Here is a 12,714-nt window from a genome sequence, read left to right as displayed (position 1 = left end):
TCCATTAAACTTTAAACTAATGTTTTCTCAAGACTGAATTGAAAACTGAAAGTCTCTTCCATAGGTCGGTTGGAGGTATGTTTGATGGGCTGCCAAGACCTGTTAGAGTCGGTTCCAGGCCGTAGTCCTGTGACCAGCGTCTCGGTCACCTCTGTAAGCCTCTCCGATGGAAAGTCGGTGAAGGTGAGAGCCGGCCTATCAGGACGCAGTGCCAGTGCCAAGACAAGCAAGGCTGATGACCTGTCCTGTAAGTCAACACTGCAACTCAAACCTATTTTTTGTTTGGCCATTTTACTCTCCTTTAAAGTGTCTGCTTGTTAGCCTATTCGTGGTTTGGATGAGTTTCTGAAGATGGAATCTGGATCCTTGTGGTTCTTCAACCTACACAATACATAAGAAACTTTATTTACGTACATTTTTAGGAATTAATTAAGCAAATGCATTACAATGAAATGTCTTCCACAAGTCTAACAAAATAATTTGAAAAAATTCTCAAGAATTAGAAATGCAGCCTAAATTACTGTTATTAACACAGTAACCCATGTAGGTTAAATATCATTGATGGAAAACTGGAACCCAGATGATACAGTATTTATATTTCTAACCGCAAACGACAGAAACAAGAACTAAAAATAGTCGTTTGCTGTTTTAGGTTTGACTGATGTTCAGTTGTAGCATCTCATCATTAAAATATAGCAGCTTCACCCCAAACACATGAAGGAGAGGTTGAGTAGTTTTAGGTATCCAGGTAGTGCCAGCTGAACTCTCTCAGCGAAGCTCCGCCCATCACAAGTTTAGGGCGGCGCCTGTGGGACCTATGTGAGTACATCACTATGGCAAGTATATGGCTGCCAGTGCCACCAGAACATTTTACAAGAGCCTTTTCACTTCATTACACGAGGAAGACGTCTTTGTTAGATACAAAATTGTTGCGTTCTACTTATAACAACAAATTACTTTATCTTGTTTTATCGTAAAACCTACTTTTCTCATTAATACTAAATTTGTGGTCTATTTTTAATGTGAAAAGGACCGGCCCCAACGTCAACCCTCAATATTCACATTGTATCTAGCTAACTACATTTCATAATGATAATCATGGCTGTTGGCTGTGTAGATATCTAATGTTAGCAAAAGAGATATTAATACAGTAGCATCCAATAAGGAGACAGGAAGTGTGTTATATACCCTTTCCTACCATGGGTGTTGCTTGTCTTGCATCATCTTTTGTTATAGAGCATCTCTGGCTTTTATTGTCCAGTGAGTCCAGTTCCAGAACATGCACGCATACAGCGCGCTCTCATGCACCCTGAATGATCGTCACACAGAGAACTTCTTTTTGACCGTGTTGGACATCAAACCAGCAGCTTTCTCCAGCGCTTGGTGAAAATTCTTTTTTTTTGTGTCTTCTGGCCAAAGTGGTCTCCATAATCAACTACACGCATATTTCTGTTGGCGATACAAGCAAAGAGAACAGGGCGTGAGACTAGAAATCCCAGTTCAAATAGCAGCAGTTCTAACTACGTCACTGTCGGATCAGATGACGCTGCTCGATGCAGGAGGAACAACAGATTCTGCAGTCAATATAGAACGCACTGAGGAATTTATTATTGACTACATTTATAATCAACACTGATTGGACATTTTGTAATTTTCCATTTGTAATATTGTTATGAGCTCACATTAATAATTGAACTGTGTTCAGAATTGTCCATGCTGTGTTTGTGTTTTCTCTCTCTTGATGATGTCCTCACAGCCTGTATCCGTTTGTATCTTTGTGTTGTGTCTCAGCGGAGATAAGTGCTGTGCTGAAGGTGGACAACAGGATTGTGGGGCGCACACACTGGCGACAGCTGGGCAAAGACGCCTGGGGCCAGAGCTTCAGCATTGAACTGGAACGGGTCAGTGGCTTTCACTTTAGCAAGCAACTCAAATTACAACTGAGCCAGAACTACGTTCATATGGCTACTCCACCTACCTGACAAAACCCTAATGACTGACTGAGTCACTGAATTTCTAATGTGCAGTATTTCAAATCCAATCTCTCCAGCACACGTGCCTCCAAAGGAATCTGTGTTTTACTGTATTTATTAAATGTTATCACAGAGGGTGATGATGCTGCTGCCTGGGGAACATTTAAGAATAAAAAGTTAATCTCCGTAAACAAAATCTACCTTTTTGCTTTTTAACTGCCCTGCTAGCCTAATACACCAATATATAATTACTTTTAGGTAGAGAACCTTTCGTGCATATGTGGATCCCCCTGCTCATCCTTTAAAAGCGAGGGAGAGAGATCTGTCAGCTGATAGAGAATTACTAAAGATTATCATTAAACCCATATGTGGCAGTCACGTTCCAGTTTTTCTGTGCTTGAGCTGCTACACTTCTCTAAACAGTCCGTGCTATCCCCACGTCAACTTATATTGTGCAGCAGAATGCTTCGTTTCACTTTCCTGATCAACGCTGACGACAAAGTATATGCTAAATTATTAGCAGTATTCTATTTGCAACAAGATATTATTCATTCATCTACATGAGTTAACCATGAAACAGCCCATTGCTTTGACCACATGTGGGACAATAGATGTGTCTTCTTCTTCATGATGGCCTGTACTACCACACAGTGTAGACGCTGTTAAACCAGTGCTGCGAGCCCTCTTGGCCCTCATTATTGCAAAATGTCCTCTCGATCTTCCCTCATGATGAACATCTGTTAACAGCGGCGCGAATGACGCGATTAACGCGGCGTGAATAACTTGTGAACACAGCATTAGTGTTTTGGAAAGGGACTTTTTTTTTAGACGGTAACTCAAACTCGTCTTTAAATCGGACTGTGCAAAACTTTCCGTGATTAGTAAACTGACCTGTATGTGTAAAATGTAGACTCACTGTTAAACAGAGAGAATGAGAGGAATGTTCGATGCACTATCAACACCGGAGTCTTAAACGGGGATGCTGGACGTGTATGGGTTAAACCAGATTAGAGCAAATGTCGGGGGATTAGCAGTGGGATTACGTGAGTGGAGTAGGAGGCTGACAGAGTATCAAAGACATTCTCGGTCATTATGACTCACTGCGGGACAAGATGTCACGGCCCTGTGTCATTGTTCTTTAGAGTATCTCTCTTTTGTTTGTGTCACTGAAGAAGTCTTACAATATAAATATGTTTCTCTCAAGTGTGGCAGTGAGTTGAATCCCATCAACTGTCTGTTATGTATCTTTCAGTAATTCAAAAGATGAAGCCCTTCTGTTCCACCAAAAGTAATAATCCAATCTTTTGGAACACTAAAATGATGAAATTAGATTATAAGCGTGCATGAATATTTGTAACATGTGTTTGTGTGTGTTGATCTAGTCCAGGGAGCTGGAAATCGCTGTGTACTGGAGAGACTGGCGAGCGTTAAGTGGGGTGAAGTTCCTGCGGCTGGAGGATTTCCTGGATAACCACCGACATGGCATGTGTCTCCAGCTGGAGCCTCAGGGCAACCTCTTCATTGAGGTTATTTCTTTCAAATTTGTGTGTGTGTGTGTGTGTGTGTGTGTGTGTTCGTTCGTTCACCTCTGTATCTGTCCACTAATCGCTATCCCGAGTAGGTGCCATAACATAGCCGAGTGCATCTCTGACCCCCATCTGCTACTCTGTGACCAGAGACACAGTGGGGGAAACAGTTAGCTCACTTTCAGTGTTAAGCATCTCAAGCTTGAGATTTTGGGTGGAGTGATTTGCCTGTCTGGGGAGGAGTTTAGAGAAGGGGAGGTTATATAAGGGCTGGGTGTGATCTTTTCCCATCCCTTTGTGTTACACCATGCTCCCATACCAGTAATGCTTCCGCAACAATGCTGATATATTGTTTTGGAGCTTTGTGATATGGGCTACTTGCCTTTGTGAGTCAAAATCAGATCCTGATGAAGAAATTTCAAGGATTTTTTTCTTTATGAAGGGGATGCCTCATTGATAAAAAACATCTTCCATCCATTCCTCCTCACTCAATAATTGGTTCAATGGCTCTTTGATCCCTGTGTTTAATGTGCACACCAGCTAGAAGCTCTATGGTCCAGTCAACCAAAAGCTCCCGAATCACACAATAATTATGTAACTTGAGTTCAGATCATCGTGTCTTTTTTGCTAACAGCTAACAGAACTACCAGCAGAGTGCTAAGTACCTCTCTGCTGATGCTCTATGACCAGAGACACAGTGGAGGAAAACAGTTGGCTCACTTCTATTGTTAGATGGTGTTTGGCTAACCGCTAAACTAACAGCTAAGGGAACAACACACACAGTACACACACTGCTGAGTACGTCACCACCAGTCAGCTGCTGCTACACGGGCAGACAGCTCGTGAGTTCAATTTAGTTTTTTACAAAATTGTATGACGCTGTGAACTGTATTCACTCAGTCACATTACAGCAGTGGTTGTTGTAGACACAGCTAGTAGAGATCTGATTGCACCTGTAGACGGGAACTGTTATTTAATTAAAAAATGTTTCATTGCCATTTTCATAATGCAGCTTCAGTGCTTCCAAATCTACAATTCCTGACAAAGAAAATCTGCGATAATAATTCCAAACTAAACAAGCAAAAAGAAAAACTAGTGTTTTTTTGCTTTCATTTCTAGCCTGTAGACTGTTTATTTCCTCCTGTGTCTCTTACAATCAAACTACTTTAAAAGTCCCTGGACAAACTCAAAATACTAAACAACTTAAAGGTTGACTCAATCTGCGTTGGTGCAAAAAAAAAAAAGCGTGGATTACCATAATATCAATAATTATGAATAATGTGAATATTAGCACTACCTGTGCTAAGTTTGGAAATAACTGAAAGAAATATTTTGGATTATATGAAGTGGGGTTGTATGTGTACTCCTGTCTTCTGTGAGGTCAAATGTTTTTGTCAATGGACTCGTGTGGCTTTGATGAGAGTGATGTAACTGCTTTGGTTTCCCGTTAGAAAGGGTTGTCTGACAGCAAGGTGAAGCGGCTGTGGACGTGAGCAGCAGAAAAACGTATTTTACTTCCCTAAAAACGGGCCCTCCTGAGAAGTCAATAGCAGTTTTAGTGTACAGCTCTATATTTAGAATGTTTTTACTGCTTTCATTTTCCTCAGACAGCCTTTCCTAACGGGGAACGTAAGCTGTTATGTCATTCTCTTCAAAGCCAGCGGACTCCATTTTACTTTGCCACCACGGTAGTTGGTAGTCTTACCGCTTCCTCAATCAGTGAGTTTGTTTGTGGTATTTTGTGACTTTCTGATCCAAACCAATGTGGCGTCCACTCAGCAGCACATTGCTTAGCTTGCCGGTACTACTTCAAACTGGGGGGTGCTGACCGCCATCAGAGTTACTGTAGGTAATAGGTAATAGGTAGGTAATACACTGACTAAGGATGTATGTAGCGACGTCATTACGCAGAAACCTATGTCAGGTTGCGTGGGGAAACGTTTTTAGAAGGGAAAATGTCATTTTGACACTAAAACATACGTACTTCTTCCAAAACCTCAATGTTTGGATTTAAATATATCAAACCTCAAAACAAAAATATGTCAAACTGCAATACATAATAGACCTTCCCTTTTAATATTACCACCCATAGGTTGCTACCCACATATTAGACCTGCCTTTCATTATCAGCAGTTCAGATGTCTTTACCTATGACAGCCATAATTACTAATGCTGCATCAGTCTAATACATGAATCATAATCAGCTCCTCTGGTCATTTCCAGGTGACATTTATCAATCCTGTCATTGAGCGGCGCTCCAAACTCCAGAGGCAGAGGAGAATTTTCCCTAAAGAAAAAGGTAACACCATTTATTCATATTGCATTGCATCAGTTCTTTGTTGAGATGTTATTTATTTGTTTATTAATCAGTGTTAGTTCTCAGACTTGTTTCTGACAGTTTTGGTTTAATTTACTGTTGTCAATAATGACGAGTAGAACATTAAGTCACACACAACTACAAAGATGTGACTGTGGTCCAGGAGACAAGGTGACATCATACAAACAACCAATCAATTTCATCATTATAAAATGGCTCTTAGCCAAACATTCAAAAAATAAATGATAGAAATTGACATACACATTATAACTTGGATGATCAGTTTACACCTCCAAGTTTCCAAGGAGCATCATTTTACCTTTTTGAAGATTGTGGTTTTTGCCTATTTTTATATCCATTGATGACTTTCACATTTTGTTGATTGCAAGCCTTAGATTGTAATGTGGGAGTCCACAGAGCTCATACTATTACTTTTTTTTTTTTTTCCTCAACTGACAAATAAAATCCCACCCTGAGTTTGACACGACTGTCATACATGTTGGTACAAATTACATTAAGAAAAAACAGTCTGAACTGTTAAAATGAGTCTTTTTTCCAACGTCCTCGAACACTTCCATAGAAGTGTTTACATCTCGGGGCCAGCTACACTCCATAATGGGGCGTTTCAGTAGGCCGCTCAGCCTCAACACCTGCTTCTCGTTTGCATGCAATGGCGTGCACTAAATTGACGGTTTGAATCTCTTCTGAGAACGTGGACATGTTTTCAGTGCAGATCGTCTCTATTTAAACTAAACTGCCGCGCAGGTGCTTTCTGCCAACCTGGCATACAGCATTTACCCCCCCGGTCCTAGTCCCTATCGCAATGGTCCCACCTCGTACACCGGTACACTTTCTAAAGGGCTTGGACCATCTGTGCTTTATTCCGGTGTTGATTAGAAATAGAAGGAATGGAGTGTGTTCAATTTATAAGCTAAACTAGTTTCATCTGTTACGGTACCAAGACGGCTTCAGACTGCCCAAAGGGCCTCTATGATCTCTGCAAAGCTAGCTCTACTTAATATCAGAATTTTAGCCAGCAAATCATTTTTTATTAATAACATAACATTCTACAATTATGATTCTCTGTTTCTTTCTGAGACATGGTTAGCAGAAGGCAGCAGAGGTGCTGTCTCTTTGAGAAAAGCTCCCAATAGTTTATTTTTAACCACTAAAAGACCTCCAAGATGCACATTTTATTGAGTCAGTTATTACCATGGATTGCAACTTTTGGATCATAACTGGGGATATTAACATCAACATAGTTGATCAAATGAACAACTATGCCTGAGAAATATTTGCAATATTTGAAAGTTTTTGTCTTATGTGACATGTGAAAGAACCTAGGCACACTCGAAGCCACACCTTGGATTTGGTTCTTTTTCAGTACCTTAGCAGGTCTTCCGTTATGGTTCAGGACTCCTCAAATGAGCTCTGTTTCTGTTTAGAAAAGGTACATTTATGAGAGCACCAGTGCTCAGTTTACACATTTGTCTAAGATGATTAACAGGAACATCAATATAGTGCTCCAGGAATGAAACCTAAGACCCAGAAATGACCCGGCTTTATTTCAATTTCCTTGTCTTTAAGTCATTGTGTTTCTTGAATGTGTTTGTGGTGAGCTGTCTGACATTAGGTCTGTGGTGACACAAGCTGAACTGATTCTATAGTTTAGTTCTCTGATATAAAATAGGTCAGTGAACACCCCTCTGGTGAATTTAGAAGCTTTTAGGTGACTTAGAACAGTGTCTGAATGAGACGACTAAACGTCCTCACTAGAACACTATCCTCCTTCAGCTTAGTGGTGGAGACGTGAAGGCATGTGACCCAGGTGGAGTTCCTTCATAACGTTAGCGTTTTACTTTATGTTCATTTGTGAAGATTATCTCGATGAACAAAACTTGTAAGTATAAGAAACATTTGTTTGCCACAGAACTTATTTTCTGCAGTAATTCAATGGAAGAATCCTATTGGCTTTTTGTCGAGGTAACCAGTGCAATGCTGACTTCCTGTTGGCCTATAAAAAGACATCATCCCTGCACCATTGTATAACACCCGCACTCTTTTTGCCCTGGTTGACAAGTTTACAACCTCCCCCAAAACAGACCTCTGGATACTAATGTGTAAACGATTGACCTGTCTCAGATCTTCATTTCATAGCTAAGATCATTGAGAAAAGTGTTATCAACTCAGCAATATCTTGAACTCATGTGGTCACTTTGACAAATTACAACCAGACTTCCGACCTGGCCACAGTACTGAAACAGCTCTTCTAAAAGTGTTAAATGATTGGGCTGAATACTAATTCAGGTAATGTATCACTTCTGGTTTTACTCTGTGTTGTATTGACACTGTAGATCTTAGAATAGCGCTAGACATGTTGGAAAATAGGGAAAGACTTTTCCTGAGCAGTTTTTAATTGCCTCAGATCTTGTTTAGAAGGCCGGAGCTACTTTGTCACCATTGGCAGTTACCAATCTGATTGTCTGTGACATACGGAATCCCCCAGGGAACCGTTCTCGGACCTCTTCTGTTTAATCTCTACACACTGCCTTCCAAATTTGACAGAACAACAACATTGATTATCATAGTTATGCAGATGATACTTTGATATATCTGGCCTACCTGGCGACTTCAGCCCAGTGCATCATTGTTTAGAGCAGATAAATAATCGGGTGAGCCAAAAGCTTCTGCAACAAAATAAGGACAAAACAGAGGTTATTGTGTACGGCAACAAAGAGAAGATAACTATTATTGATAAATGACTCCAATCTCGGTCTCTAAAAACCCAAAGACTAAGCCATAGATCTTTGTGTTCTAATAGAATCTCACTTTTACCAGCCGTATCAAAGCAATTACTAAACAGCCTTCTGTGGTAGCCATTTTCAAATGCAGGTTAAAACCGTTTCTCTGTGATTGAGTTTTCATAATGTATTTACATTGCTTATCTTACAATCATATTACGCTCTGTTTAATTACCATTTTAAGTACTTTGAATCACATTTTATGAATGGATGGTCCTTTTTTTATATTATTTTTTTTGTACGATATGTGTTATAGAAATAAACTAATTAAAACATACATAGGTGAATCACACAGATTTTCTATCATAGTTTTTCTTTTCTCACTACTTGCATATTAAAGTCTTCTGATTGGATCTCTTTTGTCCCCATTTCTCCTCACAGGGAAGGACTTCTTGCGTGCTGCCCAGATGAACATGAACTTTGCGACATGGGGCCGTTTGATGATGAGCATCCTGCCTCCCTGCAGCTCCATGGAGCCCATGAGCCCTCCATTAGCAATCCCTAACACTGCCCCCCCGTCCTCCAGCACTTCTCCAGCACGGTAAGGTTCTGTGGTGTCTAGATACCGTGACCCAAAAACATCTCTTTGTCACATCTATGAAAGAGCTGTTACAAAAGAGAGCTATTAACTTCTTTGCTTAGCTTTCCACGGGGGCTTGAGGCTATTTCTCCACCACTCATGATATCTGAGAACAGAGAGAATGGAGGGCTGATAGCCACATTATCACTGACCTGCATTCAGAGTTATGAGAAGTAAGATACAGTGGTTGTATGATAAGAATATGTGAGGTTATAAAAATGAGCATGATTTAAGGATAACCGCAGTGATATTCTATATTTTTAATTGTCACCAAAATCTAATGAGCAGACCCAAACCAACAGCGAGTGTATCTGCTAACAAGCAGAGTGTGTGGATGTCTCTTCTTCCTCTGTCTTCTAGAGCTCCATTGAAACACATCAATGAGCCTCACTGTTGCTCTGGTGACATGTTCCTTCATCACCATCAACACACACACTGTACTTTATTTAGACTCAGTCCCAGTAGTGGGCCGTCAAGGCCTGCAAAGCCTTCTCTGCTGGCCTAAACAGAATCACAAAGTTATAGCTATTTTATAATTTAATACGTTTTCATAAATACACTACTTTCTTTTTCCCATTATCTTATTTTCTCATTGCACAGCTACTGTGTTCCTCAGTTGCTCTGCTTCCAGTGCAGCTTGTTTTAAGGAGAGCTTTTATCCAATCAGATTTCACCTGCTGGATACCCTTTGCAGATTAAAGTATATGGGGACGATATTGTTGATTGTCATAGTGTTCAACCAATCAGATCTTTAGTTTGACATGTTGGGCGTATTCTTTGACGTGCCAGTTGCCAGGTTGTGCGCAGTCCACCGAAAACATTATATTTCCTACAATTTAAGCTTCTGCGTTTTCCAAATGCACTAGTATTATTCAAACGTATTGTTCGGTCGTAAGCCTCGTACCGAATGGTTTAATACGAATACGTGTATTGTTACACCCCTAGAAACAATTAATAACCGTAGCTGTGGCGTCATAATGAGGTTATTAGGAGGTGGTTCAACTGTAGTCGGACAGCACTGAAGGCCCAGGTATAAAATACACGGCCTGCCACTGAGTCCCACATACACCGTCCTGCTGACTGTACATCTTAAATCCTTTTTAAATGCAAGTTTTCCATGAATTGGTTAAAATACAAATCTCTTTATGTATGAAGATAAAATGAGTGACATAGAAAAACCCTATCACGTTTAGACTGTACACAACATGAAAGCATTGAAACAAAAATCTGAAAGCGGTTATAACATAATTCATTTATAACATAACGGTTCTCTGAGTGAAAAATATGAGGAGTATTCCACATGATGTTTTAGGAGGTGCCAGCTGCAGGAAGAAAGCCTAACAATGCAAAGAAACAAAGGATTTTAGTAGATAGATAGATATAAACTTTATTCATCCCTAGGGGGAAACTAGTATGTAGCAGCAGCATTTTATAGAGTAAAATATTACGTATGGAAAAGCACAATATATACAGTTCAACAAAATAACAGAGCAGATATTGAATTTGAAGAAATAGAATAATAAAAAATAAGATAAAATAGAATTAAAAATGCTTTTAATGTGTTATTTAGTACTTGTTTTGGTTTGGTAAGTAGGCATACATCAATTTTATATTTCGGCAACGTATAAGCGGTTTTGAGACGGTAACCTTGCTCAAAGAAGTTTAGAAAATCAAGGTACATCGCTGAAGGTAGTCAACAATACTAACGCCAGCACAACCACAATAGTGAAGTAGCTCTTCCTCTTGTTTTCAGAGAAAATTTTAATTTGAATGAAGAACAACCCGGCAGATCTCCACATCGCACAAGAAAGAGCACTAAAGACTCTCCACCGGTAAGTAAGTAAGTAAGTCGGCTGAACAGCGAGAAGAGTCCTACAAAGATTAGTACCAGCAGAACAAGGGCTGAATGGCTTTGTATAATATAAGATTGAGGTCATGATCTAGGCAGTGGTTTCGTTCCAGCCCTAATGTTTCTGTTGTTTCATGTGTTCTTGTTTGAGTGAATCAAATGTGTCAGTTAATCTCTATTGTCTGTGAAACCAGTGTCCTGGTGAGAACAAGCGACATCCCTCAATTCGTCCTCCTCCACAGTAAGTCATACGCAGTAGGAAAAGTTCCTGTCACAAAGAATTTACATTTATTAGTACTTTCATTCATGCGATGAGTACAGAGAACTCAGTCAGGAATTCTTCAGTTGCAAAACGTGTTCACTTTTGCTCTGTCATGCAGCAGGAGTGAAGGACTTCAGATGGAAGACTTCAACTGCATTTCAGTTCTGGGGAGAGGTCACTTCGGTAAGGTAGGCATCTCCTCTAACGTGTTGTACAAATGTCTGGATCAGAAAAAGCTCCCAAGTACTAGTGATATGATGATAATAATCGTCATACCGTCCAACATTTCTCTGGTACCCTGTAACTGATCAAAGGTGCTGCTAGCAGAGAATAAGAAGTCAGACAAACTGTACGCCATCAAAGCCCTGAAGAAAGGAGACATCGTAACACGTGATGAAGTTGACAGGTAAGCAATCCCTGGAGACATAATTATAGAGTCCATGCTTCTCTCCACTGCTCGTGTTTAAGTATGTGACCGCACCAGGGGCCTGAATCACAGTGCAAGTTCATCTTAGTGGGGCTCTCCTTGGGTTACCTGGCTTCCCAGTGGTCCTGGGTACCTGGCATCAACTGTGTGTGTGTGTGTTAACTCATCATCATGTGAGCTGTTAATTACAAGTCATGTCATCGGAACCATGAATGAAGTACTTGACATGATATGAAATCAGTAATGGTGGGTATTTTTAAATATGTCTTATTAAATGCGTTATTTTCAACATTCTCAGTAGTATAGAGTGAGTATTGTTTCTTTTTTATTTCCTGAACAAATGATCGTAAAAAGTTCAGAGTTATGTCAGACTGTTTGTGCAGCAAAGCGGAGAGGAGGGAGGAGGGAAGTAGCCTGACGAGGTCTATCTGACTGAAATGTTGCATTTACGGTCACGGGAGACACCTTTCAGTGTGTAGATTCTGTTGATGACAGCAGTTTATATACTTTTCATTTCTAATTATCATCATAAAGTCACCTGGTGTTATGAGCTGCAGTGAGGAATACAAGTGTGAACACTTTCAGCTATGTATGATGTATGTAGCTGAAACCCTGCTGCTATAATGTAGTATTTGTGTGGTAAACTATCCCGCTATCCAAGCTTGGAACAGCAACATGCTTCTATTGACCTGTTCTGGAGCAGGTTAGCCATGCAGCATCTGTTACCATGGTGTTACCACAGATAGCTGAGGCCACTGGAGGACCTTCTGCTCCTATGCGGAGTGCTGCTGAATACTAGGTTCTAAGCTGTTACCTTGGTTTCTAACCGTATGCTCCAGCCAGCCATTGGTTTCAGTTCACGTCACTAAAAGTATGAAAATGAATTTACAGAGACTTGTCAGCGTGAATTTATCACGGGGAACATTTTGTCAGCGCTACTTCAACTTTGTCCAGCAAGAACTAGACTGAGTGAAAGCGA

The 12,714-nt window shown here is 40.3% G+C and overlaps 1 protein-coding gene across 2 annotated transcripts in view; it reads left to right on the top strand.

Annotated features, from left to right (window-relative positions):
- pkn3 (protein kinase N3) overlaps positions 1-12,714 on the top strand; it is a 28,684-nt gene that overhangs the window by 9,898 nt on the left and 6,072 nt on the right. The window contains exons 7-15 of one of the 2 annotated variants that reach the window (XM_079179006.1): positions 65-247; positions 1,792-1,901; positions 3,356-3,499; positions 5,723-5,798; positions 8,999-9,158; positions 10,951-11,029; positions 11,241-11,287; positions 11,430-11,496; positions 11,623-11,714. In XM_079179006.1, the coding sequence (XP_079035132.1) occupies positions 65-247; positions 1,792-1,901; positions 3,356-3,499; positions 5,723-5,798; positions 8,999-9,158; positions 10,951-11,029; positions 11,241-11,287; positions 11,430-11,496; positions 11,623-11,714 (958 nt within the window). Of the gene's footprint in view, positions 1-64; positions 248-1,791; positions 1,902-3,355; positions 3,500-5,722; positions 5,799-8,998; positions 9,159-10,950; positions 11,030-11,240; positions 11,288-11,426; positions 11,497-11,622; positions 11,715-12,714 lie in introns of both variants that reach the window. The other variant, XM_079179005.1, reaches the window with a different exon arrangement.

This window comes from Pholis gunnellus (genome assembly GCF_910591455.1).
Source record: "Pholis gunnellus genome assembly, chromosome: 18".
NCBI lineage: Eukaryota > Metazoa > Chordata > Actinopteri > Perciformes > Pholidae > Pholis > Pholis gunnellus.
This window is presented reverse-complemented; position numbering and strand designations above follow the sequence as displayed.